The 24,777-nt window shown below is 65.1% G+C and overlaps 2 protein-coding genes and 1 long non-coding RNA gene across 6 annotated transcripts; 1 reads left to right on the top strand and 2 right to left on the bottom strand.

The window, feature by feature from the left end:
- The first annotated feature begins 1,815 nt into the window (after nucleotides 1-1,815).
- On the top strand, nucleotides 1,816-6,321 carry BTC (betacellulin). 4 transcript variants are annotated; one of them, XM_064510272.1, is made up of 5 exons: nucleotides 1,816-1,940; nucleotides 3,567-3,650; nucleotides 4,123-4,240; nucleotides 4,340-4,486; nucleotides 4,638-4,925. In XM_064510272.1, the coding sequence occupies exons 1-5, from the start codon at nucleotides 1,871-1,873 to the stop codon at nucleotides 4,741-4,743; spliced, it is 525 nt and encodes a 174-aa protein (XP_064366342.1). In that variant the 5' UTR covers nucleotides 1,816-1,870; the 3' UTR covers nucleotides 4,744-4,925. The 4 variants fall into 4 exon arrangements, with proteins under 4 accessions (XP_064366342.1, XP_025976044.2, XP_064366341.1 ...); XM_026120259.2 differs by lacking the exon at nucleotides 1,816-1,940 and adding an exon at nucleotides 5,691-6,321 and having other exon boundaries at nucleotides 3,392-3,650; nucleotides 4,638-4,745; XM_064510271.1 differs by lacking the exon at nucleotides 1,816-1,940 and having other exon boundaries at nucleotides 3,392-3,650; nucleotides 4,638-4,745; nucleotides 4,825-4,925.
- Nucleotides 2,659-9,128, bottom strand: LOC135328077 (uncharacterized). Its single transcript, XR_010388803.1, has 2 exons — nucleotides 9,001-9,128; nucleotides 2,659-3,932 (listed from the first exon to the last, which is right to left on the bottom strand). It is a non-coding gene; the product is annotated as an uncharacterized LOC135328077 (long non-coding RNA).
- An 879-nt stretch (nucleotides 9,129-10,007) lies between these two features.
- Nucleotides 10,008-24,723, bottom strand: LOC135328170 (maestro heat-like repeat-containing protein family member 2B; the record flags this gene model as incomplete). The annotated part of the gene is made up of 38 exons (XM_064510596.1): nucleotides 10,008-10,085; nucleotides 10,383-10,525; nucleotides 10,668-10,770; nucleotides 10,938-11,060; nucleotides 11,208-11,360; nucleotides 11,475-11,657; nucleotides 11,957-12,103; nucleotides 12,202-12,313; nucleotides 12,511-12,648; nucleotides 12,947-13,113; nucleotides 13,821-13,975; nucleotides 14,093-14,146; nucleotides 14,450-14,497; nucleotides 14,733-14,856; nucleotides 15,010-15,147; nucleotides 15,627-15,722; nucleotides 15,852-15,987; nucleotides 16,172-16,242; nucleotides 16,602-16,724; nucleotides 17,101-17,250; nucleotides 17,415-17,510; nucleotides 17,698-17,817; nucleotides 18,146-18,253; nucleotides 18,707-18,759; nucleotides 18,978-19,122; nucleotides 19,401-19,441; nucleotides 19,775-19,934; nucleotides 20,239-20,346; nucleotides 20,540-20,659; nucleotides 20,894-20,967; nucleotides 21,143-21,256; nucleotides 21,369-21,438; nucleotides 21,642-21,734; nucleotides 22,264-22,407; nucleotides 22,747-22,898; nucleotides 23,647-23,745; nucleotides 24,133-24,298; nucleotides 24,550-24,723. Coding segments are annotated over 38 exons (4,479 nt in total), but the record flags the coding sequence as incomplete, so codon positions are not given.
- Nucleotides 24,724-24,777: the final 54 nt, after the last annotated feature.

The following is a 24,777-nucleotide window of genomic DNA, read 5'->3' as shown; positions in this document are numbered from 1 at the left end:
GCCCATGGGATTGGGGCTCTGCCAGCCAAAGTCATCAATAAGTGAGAAAAAGTAAAAGTAAGACAAGCTTGTGTTTCGAGCGTCAGCATGCTGGCATTCCCCAGCAGTGCTGGCGCCGGTGCTGGTGACGCCTGCAGCGAGCAGCCACAAAAATTCATGCAGCTAATAGTGATCAAAGGGAGGCACCTGCAGCGTGGTGAGAGGTACAAGCACAGGCTGAGAAACATCCCCCCCCCCCCTTTTTCCTCCTAGAAGACACTTTGGGTAAAATGTTTTCAGTCCGAGCTTGTCTTCTCAGGGCTTCTCTGGGCAGGCGAGGCTATGGAGCTCGGGAAAACCTTCCTCTGCTTTGAGACAGCATCTCTCTCTATCCAACAGAAAGTATTTGACAAAGAAAGTATCAGAGAAAATACTGTGGGGAAGAAGTCTCAAAGCTGCTGGGAGGTGTGATGAGTTGGGGCTGAGGACTGACAGTGACATTGGTTGGCGGGGTTGGGGGCTGTGTGGGGGTGTGTGCTGGACACAGGTGATAAGCTCAGGCAACCCTGTGCATGCTGCCAGGCTCAAAGTGAGCTTTTTAGGGGGCTTGGGACTGATATTCAAGCTATATATTTTGAACAAAATCCGCAGGTTTCTCCTCCCGCCCAGTTCCACTGGTCCCATTTCAGCCTCCTGCAGTGAAATGTGGCCCATCATTCAGCCACAGGGAAGAGTTTTGGAGGAGGGAGGCAAGTCTGAGGACAGCTTGCTCCTGATGGAGCTCTTGAATCATGCCGGGGTGCCAATTCAGCGCTGGGAGCCAGGTCGGGCTGGGAAGCTGGCACTGGCCCAGGCCTTGCTTGCCGGGACCTGGTGCCATCCATGGGCTCCAGCTGCCACCTGCCGGCCACATCTGCACGGGTGCACCCGCTGGGCACATCTGGATGGCCACATCTGTGTGGCTGCCCCAGGACAGGTCGCTTCCCGGAGGTCTCTCCCCATTATTACTAGGAAGCGTTTGGCAACGTCTGGGGACACACCTGCAACTCTCTAGTTCTTTTAGGAGCTCTTTAAAATGCTCCTCTCACCCCCTTTTTCTGCTTTGGGCCCTGCTCCGCATTTGCCCACTCCACTGGCAGAGCAGGGGAGGGCCTCACACCCTGGCTGGTGGCCCAGTGGCTCTGCTGGGCAGCCACCAGCGGCTGCATCACCCGTGGCCTGAGGTCGCTGCTTCTTTCCTGGCATGCAGCCAGCCGGGGGAGAGGGGGGATAGCCGCTCGCGTCTCCCCACCTTCGCCGACCCCCCGCCCAGGGCTGCCCTCTGCCGACAGCCCCAGCTTAGGGAGCAGGAAGGAGCCAGTTGCCCCCAAGGGGGGGGGGGGGGGGAAATCACCCACCCAAGCTGGACAGGACGCGTGTGCCAAGTCACGAGCCCCCGCAGCATAATTCAGAGCTGCCGTGACTCCCGGCCGGGCCGGGCCGGGCCGCGGGGAGGATGTTTCGTTAGCAGATAGCCGTGAATAAATCTCCCTTTCCAAGACCCCAGGGAGGGATAAGGAGCCCTGGGGAGTGGAGCTTTGGCTCCGCAGTCACGGCCACAGCAGCCCCTCTCGGGACGCCCCTGGGCTGGGACGGAGCCTTGCCCGTGGGGGGCCCGGTACCGGCTCCCCTGGGGCAGGGCGCGCCTGGTACCGGCTCCTCCGGGCGGGCCCGCCCGGCCCCGAGCGGGACGCGGCGCCCCGCAGCCCCGGTGCCCGCCCGCCGCGGGGGCACCGGCCAAGGGGCGGGGGGGGGGGGCGGCAGCGGGGCCGCCCCCGGCCGCGCCGCCCCGCCCCGCCAGAGCCGCGGCGGCGGGCGGGCACCGGGGCTGGCGGCGGCGGCGGCGGCGCGCATGGAGGCGGTGGCGGCGGCGCCGGGCGGCGGCGCCGGGACCCTGCTGCTCTGCCTGGCCCTCGCCTCGGGTAAGCGCCGGGGGCCCGGCCCGGCGGGCTCTGCCATCGGCAGCGGATGGCGCTCCCCGGCCCGGCCCGGGGCTCCCCCTGTTCCACCCCAGTCCTCACCGCTGTCCCACCCTCATACCCCTCGGTCTCATCCCAGGGATTCGCCTGTCCCACCTTGATCCTCCCCCCCCCCCCCCCCCATCCCGGTGCTCTCCCCTCTTCCCCCCCATCCCATCCTGGTACTCCCTTCTGTCCCACCCTGATTTCCCCGCCTCAATCCCCTCCTGGGGATCCCCTCCATCCCACCCCGATCCTCCCCCCCCCCCGCATCCCACCCCAGGGCACCCTGTTCCCAAAGGGCGCAGCCCTGGCAATGCTCCTCGTCACTGGCTCAGGTGAGTGCTTTGCACCAAGCCCACCCAGGCTGGGGCACCCCTGGGTGCTGGGGGCTGTGCCCAGGGTCTCTGCCGGGACCGCCACCCTCCGGGACAGGTGGTGCTGGGGTGGGAGAAGGGATAAAGCCCCAGGCCCGCGCGGTGCGGGGACCACTGGCGTGCTGAAGCGGGAAGCAGCAGGAGTGCAGGGACGGAGCTAGGTGCCATCGTGGCTGGGCCCTGTCCCACTGTCCCCACACCGGGGGGGGGGGGGGGGAACCTGACAGCTCCCTGCTGCAGGAATTTGACATTTTGGCAGCCCCAAGACCCTGTCAAATCAATGCTGCTTTGGTAAACAAACAGGGTAGGGAAAAACACGCTGTCTTTAAATCCCATTGCCCATTGCTTAAGGTGGTGTTTGGCTTGGCTGGCTTCAGGGGAAATACAAGCAAGTGGTCTACAATGCTGTTTGCAATCCAAAAAATGCAGGGCTTTTCGCAAGTGTTGGAGAAGCCGCACAGCCCTGAGCTGGCAGCTGCCTCCTGCCGGTGCTCAAAGACGGTGCACAGGGCTGCACATCAGCCTCGCTCGCGGGTGCCGCTGGCAGGGGCCTCCGGCTCTGCTGCCCCGCTTGGTCCCCGAAACCTGCCGGTGGTGTGCTGCAAAGCCTTCCCCTCCCACGGGACTGGCTTGGCCTGGCCCGCTGGCAAGTCCGGCCCGTGCGCACAGCAAAACCTGCCCAACCTGCGCCTGCACGGGAGGTGCCTGCTGGGCTGGTTTCAGGCTGCGACACCCAGCACCCTTGGGTGCCCCTGCCACGGCGGGAGGTGCCCTGTGCCCCGCTTGCCTGTCACTGCCACCCCGTGAAAACTTGCAGAGGGCTGAGTGCTGGCAGCATCTGTTTCCAATCAGGGGCTGAAAATGTTCCTGGCGTGGATGTTTCCGTGCGGAGCTGTGAAGTGGGTGAAGTCATCCTCACGCCCAGCGACACTGCCGGTGGCCGCTGGATCTCATGCAGTCGCAGGGAGGCCACTGGCTGCCTGAGCTGGGAGCTGCTGGGAGCTGCCGGGAGCGGCGTTCTGTGGCAGCCGCGTGGGGATGTCGGAGATGCAGCGCTGGCGGCGCTTCCAGCCCCACTACCCAAAGCGTATTCCCTGGCTATATATAGGCAGGAGGGAAGTGCCAGCTGTGCCCCATGCTGGGGCTTGTTCTGGGCGGGAGCAATGCTGGGCGCTGGGGTGGGGGCGGCTCATCCATCTCCTCTCCATTTCAGGCCTGGTGCTTTTTGACGGTGTGGGTGCCGATGCCAATGTGACGGCTGGCGGCCTGCCCTGTGGCCCCCCAGAAAATTGCACAGGTAACACAGGGCAGCTTGTCCCCCGGTAAGCACCCATGGCCCAGGCAGCAAAATCACAGTGTGCCACTCGCTGGGCTGATGAGGGCTACCTGGCCCTGCAGGGCGCCCCTGGGCGCTGGCCCAGCTCCCCGCATTCCTGCAAACATCCACCGCCGTGGGGAACCCGACCCGGCTGCTGGCAGCGCGCTCCGTGTGCCCAGCTCCTAACCCAGGACTCCTGCCAGGTGTTATTTATTTAGCTCTGTTCCCTAGGACAGTGCTGCTCATCTCCTGGATATAGCCCTGTGGGGGAGAGGGAGAATATTGAGAGTATTTTGTCTAGCGAAACTGCAGCGTCCCCCGCGGCACTTCCCAGAGCAAGAGAGAGGCGAGGAAAAACCCTGCCGGGGTGTGTGTGGGGGGCAAGCAACCTTGCAATGCGGGGGAAATGTCTGTTTTTTAATGCCTTGGATGTTTTTGGGTGCTGTTGCAGGCGGCGTGCCACAGTTGCGGCGGCGGGGCCACTTCTCCCGGTGCCCGGAGGAGTACCAGCACTACTGCGTCAAAGGGCGATGCCGCTTCCTCGTGGCCGAGCAGGCGCCGGCATGCGTGTGAGCGAGGCGGGCTGGGGGGGGGGGCAAGTGCTTTTGAGGGGAGTGCCTGGTGAGTTTTTGGCACCCTCACCCTCCCTGCCCCCTCGCTCTTTGCAGGTGTGAGCGTGGCTACACAGGTGCCCGGTGCGAGAGGGTGGACATCTTCTACCTGCGAGGTGACCGGGGCCAGATTGTCATCATCTCCCTCATCGCGGCCGGTGCCGCCCTTGTTGTCCTTGTCATCTGTGCCTGCCTCTGCAGTCGGTAGGTGTTGCACGGGGGAGCCCCAGCCCAGCTGGGGTGGGCGGGGGGGGGGCAAATCCTGCAGTGCTGGGGCACATTTCAGTGTGAGCCACCTGGTTCATGTGGGAGCCTGTTTTTTTTTCTAAATATTACTGCTTTTTTTTTCCCCAAGTCGCTACCGGAAGCAACGTCGGAAGAGAAAGGAAGAAGAAATGGAGACACTGAATAAGCCTGGGCCTGCCAAGAGCGAGGATGTGCTGGAGACGGACGTCGCGTGAGGGTGTGCGGGGCTGGGAGGAGGGCCGGCACCAGGTGCCTGGGGGTGCTGGCACTGACGGTGGCCCCTCTCCCCGTAGCAGCTCCCGGTACCCGCAGGCGGGTCCCACGCAGCAGCGCTGCCTGGCGCGACGGGCAAGGACTGCAGCTCATGTTGGCTCTAATAAAGGAGCAATGGAAAGCACGGTGATGTCCGTGTGTTGGTGGCCACACGGCAAGGGGAGCAGTAGGACCGAGGTGCTGGCTGGTGGGGGGGCACTCTGCGCCCAGCAGCTGGTCCTGGGGGTGATGGGGCCACTCAAGGGATGCTGGCACAGCAGGGCCTTGCTCAGGGAGAAGGGGAACGGGGAGATCGTGGGGGCTCCTGCGCCTCCTGCGCCGGGGATCAGGGCGGGTGCCCGCTCGCACCGGGGGTCCCTGTGCGGATCCCGACCCACGTGGACCCCCGCCCTGGCCCTGCAGCGCTCCCCGCAGCCGCCAGGCGCCGCCGCTGAGGGGCGGCAGCTGCGCGGCGGCAGCTGCGCGGCGGCCCCGGGCCGGGCGGAACCGGCACCGGCGAGGCAGGGCCGGCAGCAGCAGGAGGAGCAGCAGGTACCTGGGGGCGGGATGGAGCTCCAGGTCCGCCGGGAGGGAACCTGGGGGTCACAGCGGAGAGGCCCGGGTCTGTCCGTGCGGCAGTGAGGGAACAGAGGCCTGGCCCCGCACCGAGGAGGGTTTGGGGCCGGGGAGCTGCGGGGCCCCCCCCATCACCCCCCTGCCCCAGGCAGGGCAGCCCTGAGAGCCCGGTAACACCCCCAGGCTGGCAGCAGTGGGGCTGGGAGGGCAGCAGGGCCCAGAGGGTGGTGGGGCCCAGTGGCCCTTTGGAGTGCTGTGGGGGAGCCCCGGGCTGGGCCCGGTGCAGAGCCGGACGGGGCTGCGAGTGCTCCCATGAGCCGCTGCTGTCCTGCAGGAGCCGGGAGCCTTGGGGCTGGGACAGACGGGCAGAGCCAAGCAAGAGCCTGAGGAGCTGCAGCCGCACTGAGCGGCCAGGACCAACCAAGCTGGACAAAGCTGAGCAGGCCCTGGGCGAGAGAGCTGCAGCCGTGTCAAAGTCACTGGATGGGGCCGAGCAGGCACCAGGTGCTGGGCCGTGGCACTGCCACCACTGGCAGCAAGAGCTGGAGCAGTGGCAGCCACACCGGAGCACCGCGTGGGCTGAGACCGGGGATGAGGCCTTGCTGCAGCCACCGACACCGTTGAAAAGCCTGCGCGGGGTGATGCCTGTGCCAGGGAGCCACTGCCGGCTCCTGCCCTCCAGCGCGGGGCCCCGCGGGAGTGACCCAGCTGGGAATCAGCTGCTGTTCTGGGGAAGGGGGTCACTGGGTTCCGCTGGGGCAGCCCCAAGCCCCTGTGCAGGGAAGGGGCAGTGAGCGACTGGCACAGGGGCGTTGGGATGATGACAAGCAACCAGTGCACGAATACTGAACCATAGGCAAACGACAAGCGCACAAACATTGAACTGGGGACGAGCGACAAGTTCCTGGGCATTGAATGATGTAGACTAATGAGCTTGTGAATATTAAATGAAGTTGACCAACTTGCTTATGTGCATGGAATCTGTGTTAATTAATTAGTTAATATTGATTCAATAACTGTAACCTAATTGGTTAATTATTATTGAAAATATTGACAGGGCCATAAATCAATCACTGTCACAGCTTGGAAAATGATGTCATGCTTTAATAATATTGGATCAGTATTGAGCAATCAGTTTCTGTACATTGAGGAGTCAGCAATGAGGTTATGAATACTGAACTACTGCTAATGAACTTAGTCAACATTCTTTGAATATTCATAATTTGGTTGTGCACACTGACTCAGTATGAGTAGCTTATGAATACTGAATGTGTTGACTACTTAGTTCATGAATATTCAATATATGTTGGCTAATTACCTTATGTACATTGGATGTACATTGGACTAATCAGCTCAGGTATACTGAATCGGTATTGACTCATTAGTTCATACTGATTCAGCAACGATAAGCTAATTGGTTAATTATTACTGAAAGTACTGATGGCCATAAATTAATCACAGTCACAGCTTGGAGATTGATGTCAGCATTTAATGTTGGATCAGGACTGAGCAATTAGCTTATGTACATTGGTCCAGTGTTGACTAATGACCTTATGTATATGGAATCAGTGCTGACTAATTAGCTTATAGTAGTGAATCAGCATTAACTAATTGGTTAATTATTACTGAAATTATTGACAGGGCTGTAAATCAATCACTGTCACAGCTTGGAGATTGATGTCGTGCTTTAATATTGGATCAGTGTTGAACAATGAGTTTCTGTACATTGAATGAGGAGTCAGCAGTGAGGTTATGAATACTGAACCACTGCTGACTAATAAACTTATGAATATTCAATGAATGCTGACTAATTTGCTTGGGCACACTGACTCAGTAGTGAGTAGCTCAGGAATACTGAATCAGTGTTAATAGCTCAGGAATATTGAATCTAATTAGTTCATTAATATTGAATGGCTAATTAGCTTATGTACATTGGATCAGTGTTGACTAATCAGCTCAGGTACATTTAATGAGTATTCAGCAATTAGCTCATGTATATGGAGTCAGTATTGACTCACTAGTTCAAACTGATTCAATATCTATAAGCTAATTGGTTAGTTATTATTGAAAATATTGACAGGGCCATAAATCAATCACTGTCACAGCTTGGAGACTGATGTCATCATTTAGCATTGGATCAGTACTGAAGCCTTAGCTGATGTAGATGAAATCAGTGTTGACTAATTAGTTGCTTAATATTACTCCAATATCTGTAAGGTAATTGGTTATTTAGTATTCAAAGTATTGTGTAAATGCTAACTGATCAGCTTCTATATATGTTGAATCACTGTTGGCTAATTGAACTAATTGAGCAGTTTGCTTAGGTCTATTGAATTGATATTGACTCAGTGATCAGTCTTGATTCAATACCTATAAGCTAACTGGTTAATTAGGGTTGAAAGGAGGGGATGAGTGTTGCATAAACAGTGGACTTGGCCAATGATGCCTACTGGTGTTTCCCCCCCCCCCCCCCCCCAAAAAAAAAAAAGAAAAAAAACCCCTGCTTTTGTGCCAGAAACTCTCAGATGCAAGGTTTGGGCTGGTGCATGCCAGCCTCCTTGCCCTTGGGGCACTCGCAGACAGACCCCTGCACCCCCCCCTTTCAAGGAGGGTCCACACACCCTGCCCCTTCCCCCCAGCCCTCTGCCTCCCCCCACCCCAAAAAGGGCCCCCTCATCCCCCACTTTGGGGCTGGAAATGGCCAAACTCACCTCTTTTTCCAAGTCCCCACAACACAGGACTTGGTCTCCATTTTCAGGCACAGAAACAGCACATTGAACCTCCATTTGTGGCCCCCAAAACACAGGACTTAGCCTCTCTTTTGGACCCCCAAATGCAGGCCTCGAGAACAGGGGAGTGTGCTTGAAAACAGGGACTAAGCTTCCATTTGTGGGCCCAGAAATGCAGCACTCTGCCTCTGGTTGTAGCCCCCCAAAACAGTCAGCCTCACCTCCATTTCCAAGTCCCAGAAACACATGACTTAGTCGCCATTTCTGGACCCAAAAACATAGGACTTCATCTCTGCTTTGAGAATTAAAAACAGCCAACTAAGCCTCCATTTCAGGCCCCCAAAACGTAGGCCTTAGTCTTCACAGTTTGCAACCACACAAGCAGCTAACAGAAAGCCCCTGTTTCTGGCCCCCCAAAACGCAGGCTTTAGCCTCTGCTTCCAACCGCAAAAATGGCGCGCTAAGCCTCTGCTGCTGGTGCAAAACCACAGGGCTTCAGCCCTGCTTCTGAGCTCAGAGACGCAGGGCTTGGGCACCTGGTCTTGGCTTGAACACACAGCCTCCAGCCCCCAAACCCGCAGGATGTGGCCTCTTTTTGCACACCCCAAAACATGCGACCTCCCCTCTGTTTCCAAGTCCCCAAAAGCATGTCGCGGCCACTGGTCCCGAGCCCAAGCCCACGGGACTCAGCCCGGGCTCCCAGCACCAGGAGCAGCCGGGTCCCCCCGCCTGCCCCAGGTCTGGCCCCGGAGCCCCGGGCTCGACCCCGTGTCGCCCCCCCGGCCTGTGTGCGGGGTCGGGACAGCAGCCCCAGCCCGGGCGGCCCCGTCCCGGGCGGCTCCGGGCCGCGGCAGCCCCAGCCCTGGCTCTCCCCCACGCCCCCTCCCCCACGGCCGAGCCCCCCCTACTCCTCACCTGGGGCCGCCGCCACCCTCCCGGCCTCGAGCGCCCAGCTCCACAAGGAGCAAGGGAAACGGAGGGGGAAGGCCGAAGGCCGCCGCGACGCACCAAACTGAGCTGCCCGCCCGCCGCGGCCGCGCACACACCCTGACCCCGCCCCACAGTCCTGGCACCACCCCTTAGAGCATCCCCCCTCCCGGCCCCGCCCCCGCACTCCGGGCCTCAGAGCGGCCCCGGCCCTGGCAACGGCCCCGCCGCGGCCTGTGTCACGAGCCCGCCGTCCTCGGCCAGGCCGCGCGCGCTGCAGGGGACTTGCCGGCAGTGCGGGGCGACCAGTGGGACGTGCCGGCAGTGCGGGGCGACCGGTGAGTCCCGCTCCCCCGCCGCGGGACCGGGCTGCCCGTGCCCGGCCCCAGCGCTGCGCCCCCCCCGCACCCGCGGTCCTGCCATGCCCCTGGGGAGCAGCCCTGCCCGCTGCCCCCTCGGGGCCCCTCTCAGTGCCTCCCAGTGTCCCCAGTGACCCCGGAGTCCCCAGGCACCTCCCAGTGCCCCCCAGTAGCCCCAGTGCTCCCCGCACCCCCACTTGCCCCTCGGTCCCTCTGCTCCCCCTGGGGCCCCTCCCAGCCCCAGTCCTAGTCCCACCCCATCAGCCCTCTCACTCCAGTTCCCCCTGGTCTCCCCGGGCAACTCTGGGTGCCCCCTCATTTCCCCAGGCACCTCCTGGTATCCCCCAGTGTCCGCAGTATCCCCAAGCACCTCCCAGTGCCCCCAGGGCCCCAGGCTGCTCCCCCTGCCCCCATCGCCCCAAGCACCTCCCAGTATCCCCAGGCCCCCCAGTGTCCCATATGCCCCCAGGCACCTCCCAGTGCCCCTCAGGGTCCCCAGTGCCCCACTTGCCCCTCGGTCCCTCTACTCCCCCTGGGGCCCCTCTCATCCCCAGTCCCACCCCATAGGCCCTACTCATCCCAGAGCTGCCAGTGCCCCAGGCTGCTCCCACTGCCCCCGTCACCCCCAGGCCCCCCTCACCCCGCTCTCTCCACTCCCCTGTGTCCCCAGGCAGCGCCACACTGCACCAAGGCCACATCTGGGGGGTGGCAGGGCTGGGGCCAGCAAAAGACCCCCCACAGAGCCCCACACGGCTGGCACTTTCCCTGCGAGGACGCAGCTTTATTGATCTCCTGCCCCGAGCAGCTGGGGGCCCCCGGCGTGGGGCACTGCAGCTGCTGCCCGCCATGCGCAGGGGGCCTCGATGGACCGTCACCTCCGCCAAGCTGCAACGACACCAATGCCGCAGGGAGGCACCGTGGGCACCTGGCCGCGATGCCACCGGCACCCCGTGGCTCCCGGCCAGGGCGGCTTCCCCGGCAGCACCCCGGGGCCGTGCGAGTCCCACGCACCCCCAGCTGTTGGCGCCCGCGGGGCCTCCAGACGCCTCCTTGGCCCGCGGGGCAGCAGTGCAGCCACCAGCACCTACCTCCCGACAGGAACGCCAGGTCCTGCTGCTGCAGCCACGCGGTCGGCACTGTGTCCAGGAGGAGGCCTGGCATGAGGATGCCACTGTCAGGACATGGCCACGGCCATCGCCATGGCCCCAACCCCACCTCGACCTCAACCTCGACCCCTGACCCCGACCCGACCCAATGCGGCCGTGAGCAGTGCCAGAACCCAGCGCTGCCTCTCACCCAGGACGTGGACGGCTGCCGCCTGCGGCGCCACGCAGCTCCCCATGCAGCAGCTCCGGGCTGTGCTCCAGAGCCTCTCCAGCAGCGTGGGGCAGTCTTGGGCCTGGGGCAACGCAGGGGCGCAGGAGCTCGTCGCTGGCTCCAAGCACCCCTCCGTCCCCCCTCCATCCTCCCTCCACCCACGGCCCATGCCCACGTGGCCCCCCGGCGTGGGAGCCACAGGGCGAGCGGCCGGCGCAGGGACATGGCCCCGGCGCAGCGCTCGCTCACCAGGTGCCTGCAGATCTCATCCTGCAGCTCGGCCGCGCTCAGCCCGATGCCCGCAGCAATGCGCTGCCGCACCCTCTTCGACCCCAGAAACGGGGCGCACAGGTGCAGGGAGACCTTGCATGCCTGGAAAAGAGCACCGGGCCTGGTCACGGGGATGCTGCGCGCCAGCCCCGGAGCTGAGCGAGGAACCTCGCCGCCGCAGCAGCACCAGCCAGGGCCTGTGGACACGTTGGCAGCCCGCGTGGACAGGAGCGGCTTGAGGGCTCTTACGCTGCAGACGGCTGGGGCCGGGTCCCCGAGGTGCAGCACCAGGCTGGGAAATGCCGCCTCCACCTCTCTGCTGAAAAACGACCTCCTCCCTGAAGCAGAGGAGGCCAGGGTGCCATAGAGGACGAAGGCCGAGCAGCGCAGCACCTCTTCCTCCTGCAATGAGAAAGGCTGTTGGGCAGAGGCTGCGAGCGAGGGTGCCGCGCACGAGCCGCTGGGCCCCTGTGACGGCTCCCGCCTGCTGACAGGAAAGCGAGCGACTCCACTCACCGCCCCCCAGAACGCCCGGCTGGCCCTGGTGATCTCTTCAAAGGCAGAGCCCACGGCCCTCGCCTCCAGCAGCCCCAGCACCTTCGCCAGCACCAGCAGGCTCTCGGCAGCCACCTCTGTGCTGGCCGCGTCCTCCAGGCCTCTGAGCAGCACCGACACCACGGCCGCCCCGTGCCTCCGCAGCTGCAGAGCGACAGGCACATGAACTGCGAACTGCTCCCACCTCTCACCGCTGCTCTCCGCTGCGGCGCCAAGGACGGCACTTGCCGGAGCAAGCCTGGAGCAAGCCCGGAGCAGACCCCAGCACCAGGAGCCCCAGCCGGCACCCCGTGTCCCCTTTGCCACCCTGATGATGCCAGAGCGAGGAGCGCGGCCTCAGCACGGCCCCGCGCCTGCCCCTGCTCCTCTCTCTGGGCTCCTCAAGCCCCCCGGGCAGCTCTCCACTCCGGGCTGCGCTCAGAGCCCAGGAAAGGCCGCCTCACCTTCGCGGGTGCTCCGCTGGCCGCGTTGCCCAGACCTCTCACGGCCATCTGCCGCACGGTGCTGACGGGGTCGCGCGCTCTCTCCCCCAAGGCCTCTAGGAGCGGCTTCAGCAGCTTCCTCTCCTCCACTAGCTTGTCCTTCATCAGCTGCAATCAAGCCACGTGGCTGCTAGCATCGGCCACGATTCGCACCGCGCGAGACGCAGGAACCCCTCCGAGCCCCCCCTGCTCTGCTGCTGCCTCACCTCGGCAAAGAAAGCTGTGGCCGTGAGCCGCAGGTTGGCGGAGGGCGAATCCAGCCAGGGGAAGAGGCTCTGCAGCAGGCGCTGTGGGACGAGCTCTGCGCGGAGCAGCATGCTGCGCACAGAGCACGAGCAGGCTCGTGACACGCAGTCACGCAGGATGGCCGCAGGCCGCGACTCCCACCTTCTCCCGCTCCCACGCAGACACCGCTCTGCACCTCAGCAGAGCTTCCAAGTGCGCAGGAAGCTCCCAGCAACCCTTTCCCTGGGCGCAGCCCCCGCAACAGGGCAGGGCACATCCCGGGCTCTCACCTCGCCAGGAGACACACGCCGGTGCTGTGAGCCCGGGGCTCTGCCAGGGACGCCCACGCTCCCTGCTCCCGGAGCAGCCGCAGCCACCGATTGTCCAGGCACCTCGCCAGCACCAGCTCCAATGCCGCCACAAAAAGGCTGGTGAAAAAACCCAAAGAAAGCTCCAGGCACAGCAGTTTGGGGGAAGATTTCTCTTCAGCAGAGCCCCGCAACGGCCCCCGGCCGCAACACAGAGTTTATGGGCAGGAACGACCGTGCTGCGGCCAAATCCCCAGGCGCGCTGCCCTGCAGCGACCAGTCCCACCACCTCACGGAGGCAGCCCAGTGCCAGCGGGACAATTGGGTGCTCCTGCAAGGCCATGGACCGCACGACCAAAGACCTGGGGCACAGGCCAGCCCTGCCCCTGCCCCTACTCCTGCCACTGCCGCTCCTCACCTGCCCGGCATGTCAGCGCTCTCCAGGTCCCCAATGGACGGTGCCAGCTCCTCCCCCAGCGTCTCGCTGACCTGCCTCAGAAGGCCGGGAAGCAGGTAGGGAAGCAGGCGCTGGACCAGTGTCTTCCTCTGCAGCACTGACACCACCTCGCAGAGGGCGTGGGTGATCTGCAGAGAAATCCAACCAAGAGCCACCTGGTAAAACAAGGGCTTTTCCCACCAGCCATGGCCCCTGCCAGCCAGGGAGCTTTCACTGTCTCCAATTCTCACTGCAGCGACAGCCTTGCGGCCCAGCAGCAGCAAACTGTCCCGGCTCCCCACACTGCTAACGCTGTCGCCACCCCGGCACAGCACCCCGCGAGGCTCCACGGGCACTCGCAAAGGGCACAAAACTCCCGTGTGCAGAAGCACGAGCTGGAAAGCAGATGTGGAGTGGCACTAATGCCTGGGCCGCTGACCGTACCGTGTGAGGCTCCAGGGCAGCCTGGCTGCTGCCCAGCTCCCGAGTGCAGCACTCGCTCCTGTGGCTGCTCTTTCCCGCTGCCCTTAACTTTTCAGTTAAGCACACCAGGATTTGGCACCCCAGGACGCTTCTCCCCAGGCTCCTCCACACCTCCACCATGTCGCTGCAAGGGAACAGATGCTTGCCTGTAAGCCCGCATCCCCAGGTACCTGCGGCACCCTCACGAGAGGCCAAACGCTCCCCTCGTCTGCATCGGGGATGGCGATGCCCAGGTCCGGACAGGGAAACGAGCCCATGATCCTGCAGCGCTCGCCTTTCCCGGGGAAAAACCACCTGCTTCTGACCGGGACCCCCCACGCAGGCACACCCCACGGCTGGGTCTGGCGGCAGAGGGAAGGGCGAGTGCACAGACCTGTCCGTGGGCGGGCACGCCTGGAGGAGGCTGTCGAGCACCGGCTGTGGGTGAGAGTGGGCCAGGAGGAACACGGCCCGCAGCACAAAGCACCTGCGAGCGCTCTGCCGGGTGCTCCGCAGGCAGGTGTAAAGGAGGTGCACGAGTTTGGGCACCTGAAAGGAGGAAGGCGACAAAGAACGGCTCGGCACGTCCTTTCCCCGTCTGTCTTCGGGGCCAACAGCCAACAACAGAGAGCAGCCAAAGGCAAATGCAAAAAACGCCTCTCTCACCTCCTCCTGGAATATTTGCTCTCCGCAATCCCCCAGGAAGGTAAGCGTCCACCGCTCAGCGGCCCACGCGCACACGGGCCTGGTGCACAGCAGGCTCTCCACAATGCTGCTCATGAAGCCTGAGGCCTGGCCTCGGGGGAAATATTTGCAAACGAGCTGGGGAGAAATCAGAAACACAAGCGACCACCTCACAGGCTGCTCAGATGCAAAACTCACGTCCTGACAGCAGCACCCACACACGCACACGTACACACACATATCATGGCCCCCACCCCGCTTTTTGGGGGCCAGTTACCTTTGCGATGTTGGTGGAGGTGGCCAGCAGAGACTCAGAGGTGACGGCACTGAGCCTCTCACGCAGGCGCCCGATCTCGTTGGTCCAGGGCGCCACGTCTGTGTTCTCGGCTGCAGCCAGGAGAAAGAGGAGTCATGTTTGCGGGGAGCCAACCTCCGGCCACGCGGGTGGATAAGGGAGGACCCAAGGGAGGGTGGCGAAGGCCACATCAAGCCAGGGCCCCCCAACGTAGCGCAGTGGGTTTGCCAGCCAGGCGAGGGTCCGGCCACAGACAGGGACGGTCCCTGGCACTGGGGACACCATCCTGCCCTCAGCAGCGGGGACAGCTCTGCCCGCTCTCCTCACCTCCTGTTCGGAGCAGGTGGCCGAGGCAGGTCACTGCCCACCAGCGGGACGCGGCCGACGTGTCGCACGTCAGAGGCCCCAGCAGTCCCGCCAGGGAGCCGAACCACTCGCAGGCGCGGCCTCGCTGTGGGAGCAAGAGGCAGGCAAAAAGGTCACCGGTAGCCCCGTGGCTGCTCTCCCTCTCCTGGCCGCACTGCCCCCAAGCTGCAGCTGACCTGGGGGCAAACGAGGGGCTGCCCTGCAGCCCCAGGAGGCCCCAAACCCAGCGCCTGCCCACACAGAGCTCCCTGTGCATGGGGTCCCCGCTCACCCTGTGCTCGCATCTCTCTTCATAAGAGCCCAGCACCTGCACGCACACCTGCAGGGCCCTCTCCCGCTCGCATGCGTGGGCCGAGGTGAGCCAGCGCCGCAGGACCTGGCACAGGCAGACCTGTCTCACCACGGGCAGCCTTCTGCTTGACACCCCTCGCTGGCCCCCTCCCTTCCCGACCCTGCTACCTCCGCGGCCCCAGTCTCTCTGAGCAACCCGGCCCGTGGCGAGGAGCCGTTCCCCGTGGGGACCTCCCCACTCCGGGCTCCTGCCGTGGGCAGCATTGAGTTGTGCAGCACCCCTCGCTCACAGCTGCGGCTGGGGAGAAGCTCTGGCTCATCTAGGGGCTCTGCAGGACACTGCAAGCTGCCTGCAAGGAAGCTGCGGCCGATGGCAAAAGCCTGGATCCAAACTTTGGGCAAGGGGGCCTGGAACTAGGACCATTCCACTCTCCGCCAATGTGGGCGTTGCACCTAGTTACAGGGAAGCTCCCCTCCTCGGACCAGCCCCACGGGCACGATCCCCACGGCTCTGCCCCACTCCGGCAGCGGCAACACTTTCCCTGCCACGCCGAGGACACTCACCTGCACCATGTCCTCGAAGCGGATGGGGGCCAGCTCTGCCCACAGAAGGGCTCCCATGAGCTGGCCCAGCGCTCGCAGGGACAGCGCCTGCACACCCTGACACCAGAAAGGGGGACTGAGGCCGGGCACCCTGCGGAGACGCCAGCGTAGCCAGCGGCTGCCGGAGCATGGGGTGCCCGGACCTGAGCCCCCACCGAGGGGCAGCTGAGAAGGGCCAGTGCCTACCGGTGAGCATGAAGCAGCCACCGCCGTCTGCCCTCTCCTTTCCATCTGCTCCGGGCGACGAAGGCACACGATGCCCTGGCAGCACTGAGCCAGGAGGTGGCGGTTTTCCTCCCTGCTCAGACGGGGCTTCAGCTTGCTGCCGGCAGAAAAAAGGCACAGAAGACAGAGAGGCCGCTTACTAGCACTCTCCAGGCCGAGTCAGAGGACAACTGCCCTTGGCCCCATCGACAGCCCCAAATCCAGCACCCGCAGCCCCAGCCAGACCAGCCAGCTGCGCTGGGACATGCAGTGACTCCCACAGCCCCAGGGACAGACCCTACCTCAACTGCTGCATGGCCACGAGGGCCCGGGGGTGCACCGGGGACTCCTGGGGCTCTTCCTGAATCACCTCCTGCAAGTCACAGGCAGGCACACGCAAGGTGGGCAGCGGGCAGGGGTGCCACAGAGCCTTTCCACCCACCCCGACCAGGGGCTCTGCTGCCAGACCCTGCAGGCACCGGCTCCACCACCCCCATGGCTCCCACCAAGGCCCCGCAGGATGACGTGGCAGCTCCCTGCCGCCTGGACACACCACATTCCCCTGCCACGGCCCCGAGCAGCAGCACCCACGCGCCCTGCCGGCTGGGGATGTGGCTCAGGGCCCTCGGGAGCTCGCGCACTGCCCCAGGAGACCATCGGGCTCTGCACAAACCTGCCCCACGGCAGAGCCCAAAGCTCCCCTGCGCAACGTCCCCGGCTCTGGGCACTCACCAGCAGGGTCTGCAGCAGCTCCCGCTTGCAGCAGAGCTCAAACCTGGGGCCGGCGCCTGCAGCCTGGATGGCAAGGCTGATCTCGGTGACGCTCTGCACCAGGGAGAGCTTCAGCTGCGCATCCTGATCCCAGGGGAGAAAAACACACTTGGAGCTCTTCCAAGGCCCCAGGGCTGAAAGAGCAGCTGGGCTGGGGGGGCAATCTGCCTCCAAGCACAGCACAGGGACAACACTGTGCCCTCCGGGAGCCCCGCGGAACCCAGCTCAGCACCTGCGCCCCACCAAGGAAACCTCTCTCCCCTCCTGGGAAGGAGCCTCCCACGGGGAGGGGAGCAGCTGCCCAGCTGCCAGCTGGAAAGACCCTGCAGACCCTGGCCCACGGCAGCAGGGCGAGCAGCACTGGTGCTGGCTGTGACGGGAGAGGTGCGCGTGGCAAGGCCCAGGAGAGGCCGGAGCTGGCGGCACCCGGCCGGCTCTGCCCCGCGCCCCGAGCACCCACCTGGCAGCCCTCTCGGTAGAGCTGCAGGACATTCGCCACCACGTCTCTCTCGACACGGGCGAGCAGCTGCTCCCTGGGGGCGCGCAGCGCCATCCGGCCGTACATCACCAGCAGCGCAGCGCGAGTAGCACGGGTCCTTCTTGCCTTGCTCTGCCGGGGGGTCGACGGAGAAGCACCGAGACGTCAGCCCGTGGCCCTGCTGTGCCCGGGACCCCGCGCGCTCCCGAGGCGGGAGCTGCCCCGCACCCGACCGGCGGCTCAGCTCCCCACGCACCTCCCGGCAGCTCCCCGCAACAACACCCCGGGCCCTTTACCTTCTTGCGTTTCAAAGTCCCCGTGAACTCCTTCACCAAGGACAAGGCCAGCTGGAAGTGGCTCTCGGCACAGCGGGACACAACTGAAACCATGCCCTGCAGCACAGCAGAAACGGGGAGTCGCTCCAGCCCCAACGCCCAGCCCTGGCTGGCTCCGCTTTCCCCAGGGAAACGGCCGCAAACAGAACAGCAGCAAGGGCTGCAGCAGGGCACGCAGAGCCCCTCTGTCCCAGGGACATGCAGGGGACACGCGGGAAAGCAGGGCGACACGAGGAAACCTCACCTGCGCCTGCCACAGCTCCAGGAAGTTGGCTGCTTTCAGGTGCTCCAAGGTCTGTTCTTGCACGTGGTGGAGACACCCACAAGCTGCCAGGGCCGTGCCGAGAGCCTTGTACAGGAACCGCTGCAAGAGAAGAGGCCGAGCCCCGCCTGTGGTGACAGCCCAGCCTGGCCAGAGAGGGCCAGGCCACACTGGCCACACTGTGCCAGGACCTGCCGAGGCACCCGCGGCACCGGCCCCACAGCAGCCAGCGGCCAGCCCGGCCCTGCCGCCAGCTCAGCACAGAGGGCAGCGCGAGCCCCTTCATGGGGAAAGAGAGCAGGCAGCAGGGAAACCAGCCCGCGCGGCAGAGCACCACCGCCAGCCCTCGCCCCGGCCTGAGTGTCCCCGGGCTCTGCCGCCGCAGCCCTCGGGGCGCGCGAGCCACAGCCACGCCATGCAGGGAACAAACCTTCTCCCAGGACAGGCGGGGAGAGCTGCCCAGCTGCCGGCTCAGCTCCTGGCTCAGGCCCACGGTCCAGGCCTCGCTCGCAATGAGCTCCAGAGAGGTTTGCAGGAACTAGGGCAGAGTGGGAGATGAAGCAAATGCCCCCCTGCCCTTGGCCGGGGCCTTTTGCTCATCCAAGTGGCCCTGGAGACTGCCGGGCAGAGCTCCCCCTCGCGACAGCCTGTCTCCTCACCCGCCCCTCTTGCAACCTGCCTCTCGCTCTTCCCCTAATGCGCCACTCGAGGCCCCTGGGCTCGGCACACGCCAGAAGCAGGCGGTGCCACGGCATGGGGCCATGCTGGAGGCCTCTGCCCCAGCCTTCGGCTGCGTTTGTGCTCAGCTGTGCCCCACGTGCCCAGAGCAGCTCCTCTGAGCGGGCAGCACCCACAGCTGGAGCAGGCGCCGGGGGCTCGGGACGTGCCCGCACCGCTCGGTGCCTAAACAGGGAGCCCCCAGGTTCATCCCACCACTTTTCCTGCCCCCCATTTGCCCTATCCAGCAAGGGCCCCCACAGGGACGCTGTACCTTCAGCAGAAGGCTCTCCCACTCGGCCACGTCCAGGGAGCTCGCTGTTGTTCCTGCAAAGCCCAAGGAAGCAAAGCCCTCGCTGTTATCCCAGCGAGCACCACGGCAGAGCCCGGGTGTCTCCTTTGCAGTCTGATGCCCCAAAGCCTCAGGCCACCAGGCTGACAAGCGCCCGCAAACCCGGCACCGTTCCCTGCTGCCAGGCTGGGGAGCTGAGGGCATTTTGCTGCCCCCTCCACCCCCCAGCCTCTCCCTCCCGCCAGCACTTTACCTGCCAGGTGCTGCAGCAGCAGGGGGATGTCTGCGGCCCACTTCGCCCCCACGGCTCCGTGGATCGTGCCGGGGAGCGCCTGCAGCAGCTGCAGGGCCGCGGCTCCACGGCCACCGCCCGCGTGTGGAGCCACTGCCGCCACCACCTAGGCCAGGGCAGGAGAGAGATGGGCTCGCTCCTGCCCCAGGAGCTGTGGCTACCCTGCAGGCAGGCAGGTCAGCACTGCCCCGGCTTGCAGCAGGCAGCCAGTGGCTTTGCCCAGGGACTGCCATGCCACAGGAGGAGCAGGAGCCCCTGACAGGCACCCTGCGACACGCTCCTGCCTCCTCCCGGGGCACCCGGCACTGGCCTCAGCACCATCTCTCCTGCCCTCTGCCCTTGCCCCAGCCACAAAAGTTCTTTCCCCGGGGCCCCGCTACTCACCAGCAGGCGAGCCAGCAGGGCCTGGGGAGCTGGCAGAGCGGCTGTGGGCAGAAAGAAAGGCTGCGTGAGACGCCCAGCCCCACCGGGCCCTGCCCGCCCCATGTCCCAAGCCCTCACGCGGGGCTGAAGGGGACCCCAGCCGCACCGCCTCCGCACAGTCCCTGCCGGGCTCCCGCGCTGAACAGCCGCCGCTGAAGGCAGCCCCAGCACGGCAGGAACCAGCCCCTGGGCCCCGGCAAGAGCTGGGCGCAGCAGCGCCAGGTGGCTCTGCCCCTGCCCCTGCCCCTGCGCGGGGCTGGCAGGGGACGCAGGCACACGCGCTGCCCTGCGCCCACCCAGCCTGGCACAGCGCGCCGCGACTTTCTGCTCCCCACCTGGCTCCTCAGACTCCAGGGCCTCAGGCGCTGCCTCCTCTTGCTCCTGCTCTGCCCTGTCCCGTCTCTCGGCCAGGCTGCGCAGGCAGCGGCAGAGCGGGACCATCATGCCCGTGTACTTGGCTGGCACCACGTACCACAGCAGCTTTGGCCACAGGAGCTGCAGGCAAGAACCAGGCCATTTGGCACACTGGCGTTTCCACCTCTCCGGTCCAGTTCCCCCATCGCTGCCACATCTCTGGCACCGGCCCAGCCCCTCGGCCTTGCTCCTTCCCTAACTCAGCAGCTGTGGTCTCGCCCTGCCTTCCTCCTCCACCTTCTCTCCCTCTCACCCGCCGTGCTTCGCACCCCTTTCCCCCTCCCAGCACCAGCAAGTCCGGCCCCGCAGAGCTCGCCCCAGCTCTTCTCAGCTGCGCTGGTGGCTAAGGTGGGGGGTCCCAGCGCACAGGTGGAGGACGACTCACTTTGGCCACCGCTCCGGCAGAGACATCCAGCGTGCCCAGCACGTGGGCGCACAGGCTCTGAACAGCCCTTTCTTCCCGCGCTTCCACCATGCTAAGGTTTCCCATTGCCTGCAAGATGCGGGAAACACCCATCACTGCCCCATCCCAGACCTTGCAGTGCACGCGACAGGGAGGCCGCTCCCTCCGGGGCACTGTGGCCGGCGGCCCTGCTGTGCCGGGCTCCCTGCTGCCAGGGACACCCACGGCAACACGGCACGGCCAGGGCATGGGAGGCAGCCCCGGTGCCGCACTCTGCCCTTACCAGTCTGCCCGAGGCCCGGCTGAACTCGCTGAAGAGGTGCCCCACCACGTCCCACGCCGAGCAGCCCAGGGCACTGGAGCGCAGCAGCTCCCCAATGAAATGCAGCACTGCCCTCCTCAACTGCAGTCACGGGAGGCTGCAGTCACGACCCGGCCCAAAGCCCAGCGGAGCTGCCTTCGCCGTGCTGCAGCCCTTCTGGCTGGGCCGCGCAGCAGCAGCCCTCACTCCCTGGCCGCCACCGGCCTCCAGCCCCGGGCCCTGCCTTGGCCTGTGGCTATGGCCTCGCCAGGCTCTGCCCGGGAAAAGGGCTGCTGTGCCCCGGTGGCAGCACCAGCCCTGCCCAAACCAGCTCACCTGGGCTGCGGGGTCATGGCACACAGACTGCACCAGCTTCGCAAAGAGGGGCAGCTTCTCCCTCGTGTCCGGGGCTGCAGGAGACAAGGAGAGGTGGGTGCTGAGGCCGAGCCCCCGTTCCTGCAGGGATTCGTCACCGCTCCCCGGCTTTCCATACACAGGCGGGACAGAAAAGCAGGGCCAGACTGCGCGTCAGAAGCAGCAGCAGCATCCCAGGGGGACGCCATTTCTCCGGCCTGCCTTACTGACCGTCAGAGCGGACCAGAGCTTGCAGCACTGCCACGGCTGCCACGCGATCGGCCTTGCTCCCGTTCCTCAGCTTGTAGTAGAGGAACTCGATGGTCTCCTCCGGGCAAATTCGGGCTGTGGGGAAGAAATCACGCTTGGCATCAGTGAGCAGTGTCTTCCCACTCGGGCAGGTTCGCAAGAGAGCTGCTGGGACACGGCGGTGCGGCACCAGCTCGCCTCTGCTTACCCTGCAGCACCATGCAGCGGCACAGCTCTGCTCTGTGCTCTGGGCTGGGCGGCTCCATCTCATCGCAGAGCTGTGGGAACAAGGCACGTTTCAGAGAAAGCCGGATCGGCGGGGAGAGGGACAGAAAAGCAACCGCACTGTCAGCGCTCGTCTCGCGGGTGGCTCTGGGCACAGAGCCACAACCAGAGCCCCGAGCCCCAGGCACATGCAGAGCTGTGCAGCAGCCAAGGCTGCCCAGGAGCCCCAGGCCAGCGACGCGGCACCAGGCCTTACCTGCTGGTGCACAGCAGTGGCGATGGCCAGATGCCTGGCCCGGGGCACGCGGGTCTGAATGTCTGCCACAGCCCCCAGGAAATAGCCGAGACTCTGCAAGGGAGTGTGGGAGGGAGGGAGAGGGCGGCTGTCACTGCGAGCCACCCAGAAAGCGAGAAAGCAGCATCGCTGGGAGATGCCGCGGCTGGAACCCACTTGCAGGGAAACCCCAGCCCCGCACGGGGCTTCTGGCTCATCCTTCCCGCAGAGCAGCACCGCGAGGTCTCTCCTCCACGCAGCCCTGCCGGGATGGCCTTTCCTGGCACACTGCCCCCCCTTGCACCTCTCCCCGTCACAGGGGCTGGACGCGGCCCTGGGCGTGAGGGCAGAGCTCCTCACACACTCCCAGCCCCGGGAGGCGGCGCAGCCTCCCCTCCCAAGCCACTCGCCCCAGCCACTCACCACTCCCTCCTGGCCCTCCCGCCATGCTGGCTTCTTCCAGCATGAGCCCAGAAAGCCCCGGGCCCCCATTTCCTCGTTCCTGCTCCAAGGGACCTGGCTCCTTCCAGCACCCCACAGCTCCCCGACACCTCGCGGCCCCCCCTTGGCCCCTGGCCGTGCCATGTCCCGCACAATGCCTCACCACGGTCACCCCAAAGGGGTCCCAGACTTCCCGATACTGGTGCAGCAGCCAGAGGAGATGCTCCCAGGCGTGCTCACGGTGCTCCTCCACGTGCAGGAGGACACCCATCATGGCACCCATCGCCCTGAGCACAGCCTGCTTGACCTGCCGAGGGACGGTGACACGCCGTGTCAAGGGCTGAGGGTCTCTCCAGCGCTCGCCTCCCCCAGACACCAGCCTGCCCTTCCCGCACGGGGGCTTCCCCTTCCCTGTCGCCCCTGGTGAGAAGGGCTCGCTGGCCAGCACAGAGAGCGTTTCCTCCCGGCACCCCCAGCCTCCCCCGTCGAAAGGCCCTGGCATTCGGCCGCTTCCCAGAAGGCAGCCCCCAGTCCCCGGACTCCCGGCTCGGGGCGCTTTCGCGACCAGCCTGCTCCCTTTGGCCCCTCGCACAGTGCTGCGGACAACCCCACTGCTGCCCACGGCTGCGAGAGCATCAACACTCACCTCTTCCTCCTCGCAGCACCGCCGCTTTCTGCTCACGTAGCAGAAGAGCGGGTAAACGTGGGCACAGAGCTGGGCAGGCCCCAGGCGAGGGAAGGCACCTTTCTCCCCCTCGCGGAAGTACATGCTTATGCCGCTGCACCACTGCTCCAGAACTGCAGCACAAGAAGGGAAACAGGATCGCACCAAAGTCTCTGACTGGTGAAGACCTTGCACTGGCCCCCAGGCCTGCTTTAAGCCCAGGCCAGGCTCGCCAGGGCACAGGTTGCAAGGAGATCTGCCTTCAGGGACGCGTTGTGCCATGGTCTGAGACACCTGGATGGCAACGCTGCCTTGTTTCTCCCCTCTTCCGCCCCAGCACCACACCTCCTCCTCCGCACAGCCTCGCTCCCTTCCACCACTGCCCGCTGCAGCCCCGGCCTCCCCCTTCCCAAACGTCTGCCCCTCAGCACACGCTTGGAGGTTTTGGCTGTTCTTTCCCATGCTCTCCCTTCAAGCCCACCAACACAAAGCCAGGCTGCCCTCAGGGAAAGGGAGGAGAAGGGGGGGAAACAAAACTGGGCAGAGCTCCGCCAAAGGCAGCTAAAACCGGGAGGCAAGTGCGGGAGCAGAGACCAGGCAGGGACCCAAGAGCTCCTCAGGGCACCTGCACCCAGCACCATCCCGGCCAGCCCACGGACCCCACCCCCGGCGGCACCCGCTGCTCCCGCACGTTGAGGGCACTTGGTGGCTGCTGAGGCTGGAGCTCGCCGCAGGCTCAGCCCTGCCGTGCTGGCCCCGAGACCCCGGCGAGGCACCCAGGGCCACCCCGATCCCTCCCCCTCCCCCTTCCCCTCCCCCTCCTCCTTCCCCTTCCCCTTCTCCTTCCCCTTCCTGTGGCCCAACCATGGACCCAAAACTCACCGCCGCAGACGGCGCACAGCATCCGGCCGCTCCCCACCTCGCTCAGCACGCCGCGCAGGGCTGACAGTGTCGTTGCCGCGAAGGGCACGCACTGCAGGGCTGCAGAGAGGGCAGGGGTGGGTGACCCTGTCAGCCAGAGCCGCCTTGGCCCGCGGGCTCCATCCCCCGGCAGCGCTGCCGCGCCAGGGCCACAGCTGCGGGGCCGCGGGGCTGTGCCAGGGGCAGGGGGACGGGAGAGCTGCCGCAGCACTGGGAGAGGCCCCGGCACGAGGAGGCTCCTGCCAGGGTGCCCGTGTGCCGGCCGCCTTCCCCGAGGTGCGTGGGAAAGCCCTGGGCACAGCGAGGGCGATGCAGGGCAGAGCCTGGCGTGTTTGGTCTCTGGCGGGTTCCCTCCAGCCCAGCCCAGACCGTTCTGGGCAGGGGCAGGAGTCCCGTCTCCCGCCCGGCACCCGCTGCAACCCGCAGCAGCAGGCTGGGGGGCCGTACCGTAGCGTGTGGCGAGGTTGCGCAGGGTGATGAGGACAAACTCCTCCGACGTCTCCTCCAGGGCCTTCAGGTGGCCCTGCAGCGCCGACACCACGTCGCACAAGTGGGAGCGGGCCAGCGCCACCAGGACATCACTAGCCGCCGTCCTCACGGAGGCCGTCCCACCCTGGAAGACAGCAGCTCGCGTGTGGCAGGAGCACGACCGGCCGTCTCCCACGGCTCCGCCTCCAGGCAGGACACACAACCCGTAACTTGACTCCGACCGTCCCTCGCTCACAAACAGCCCCGCGGCCACCTCTCTGCACAGCCCCGGGCCACCGCCCCAACCCCCCGCCAGGACAAGTCCCAAAGGCTCTCCATAGGACGGCCAGGCCGGGCGCCGGCGTCCGGGGTCACCCTCAGAGAGAACAAGCTCACCTGGGCCGCTCGCAGGTCCTCCAACGCCACTGCTATCACTCTGTCCACCTCAGAGCTCTGCAGATGGCTCTCGTCGCCCCACAAGACGCTCTCCAGCTCACGGTAGGTCTCCGCTCTGCTGCCCTGGGGACACACCGCACACGGCAGCGATGGGACATGCCGCCCCGCAGCAGCTCCGCCACGCTGACGCCGCGGACGAGCTGCCAGTGCCACTCAGCACAGCCGTCG

This window comes from Dromaius novaehollandiae, chromosome 4 (assembly GCF_036370855.1).
Source record: "Dromaius novaehollandiae isolate bDroNov1 chromosome 4, bDroNov1.hap1, whole genome shotgun sequence".
Taxonomy (NCBI): Eukaryota; Metazoa; Chordata; class Aves; order Casuariiformes; family Dromaiidae; genus Dromaius; species Dromaius novaehollandiae.
This window is presented reverse-complemented; position numbering and strand designations above follow the sequence as displayed.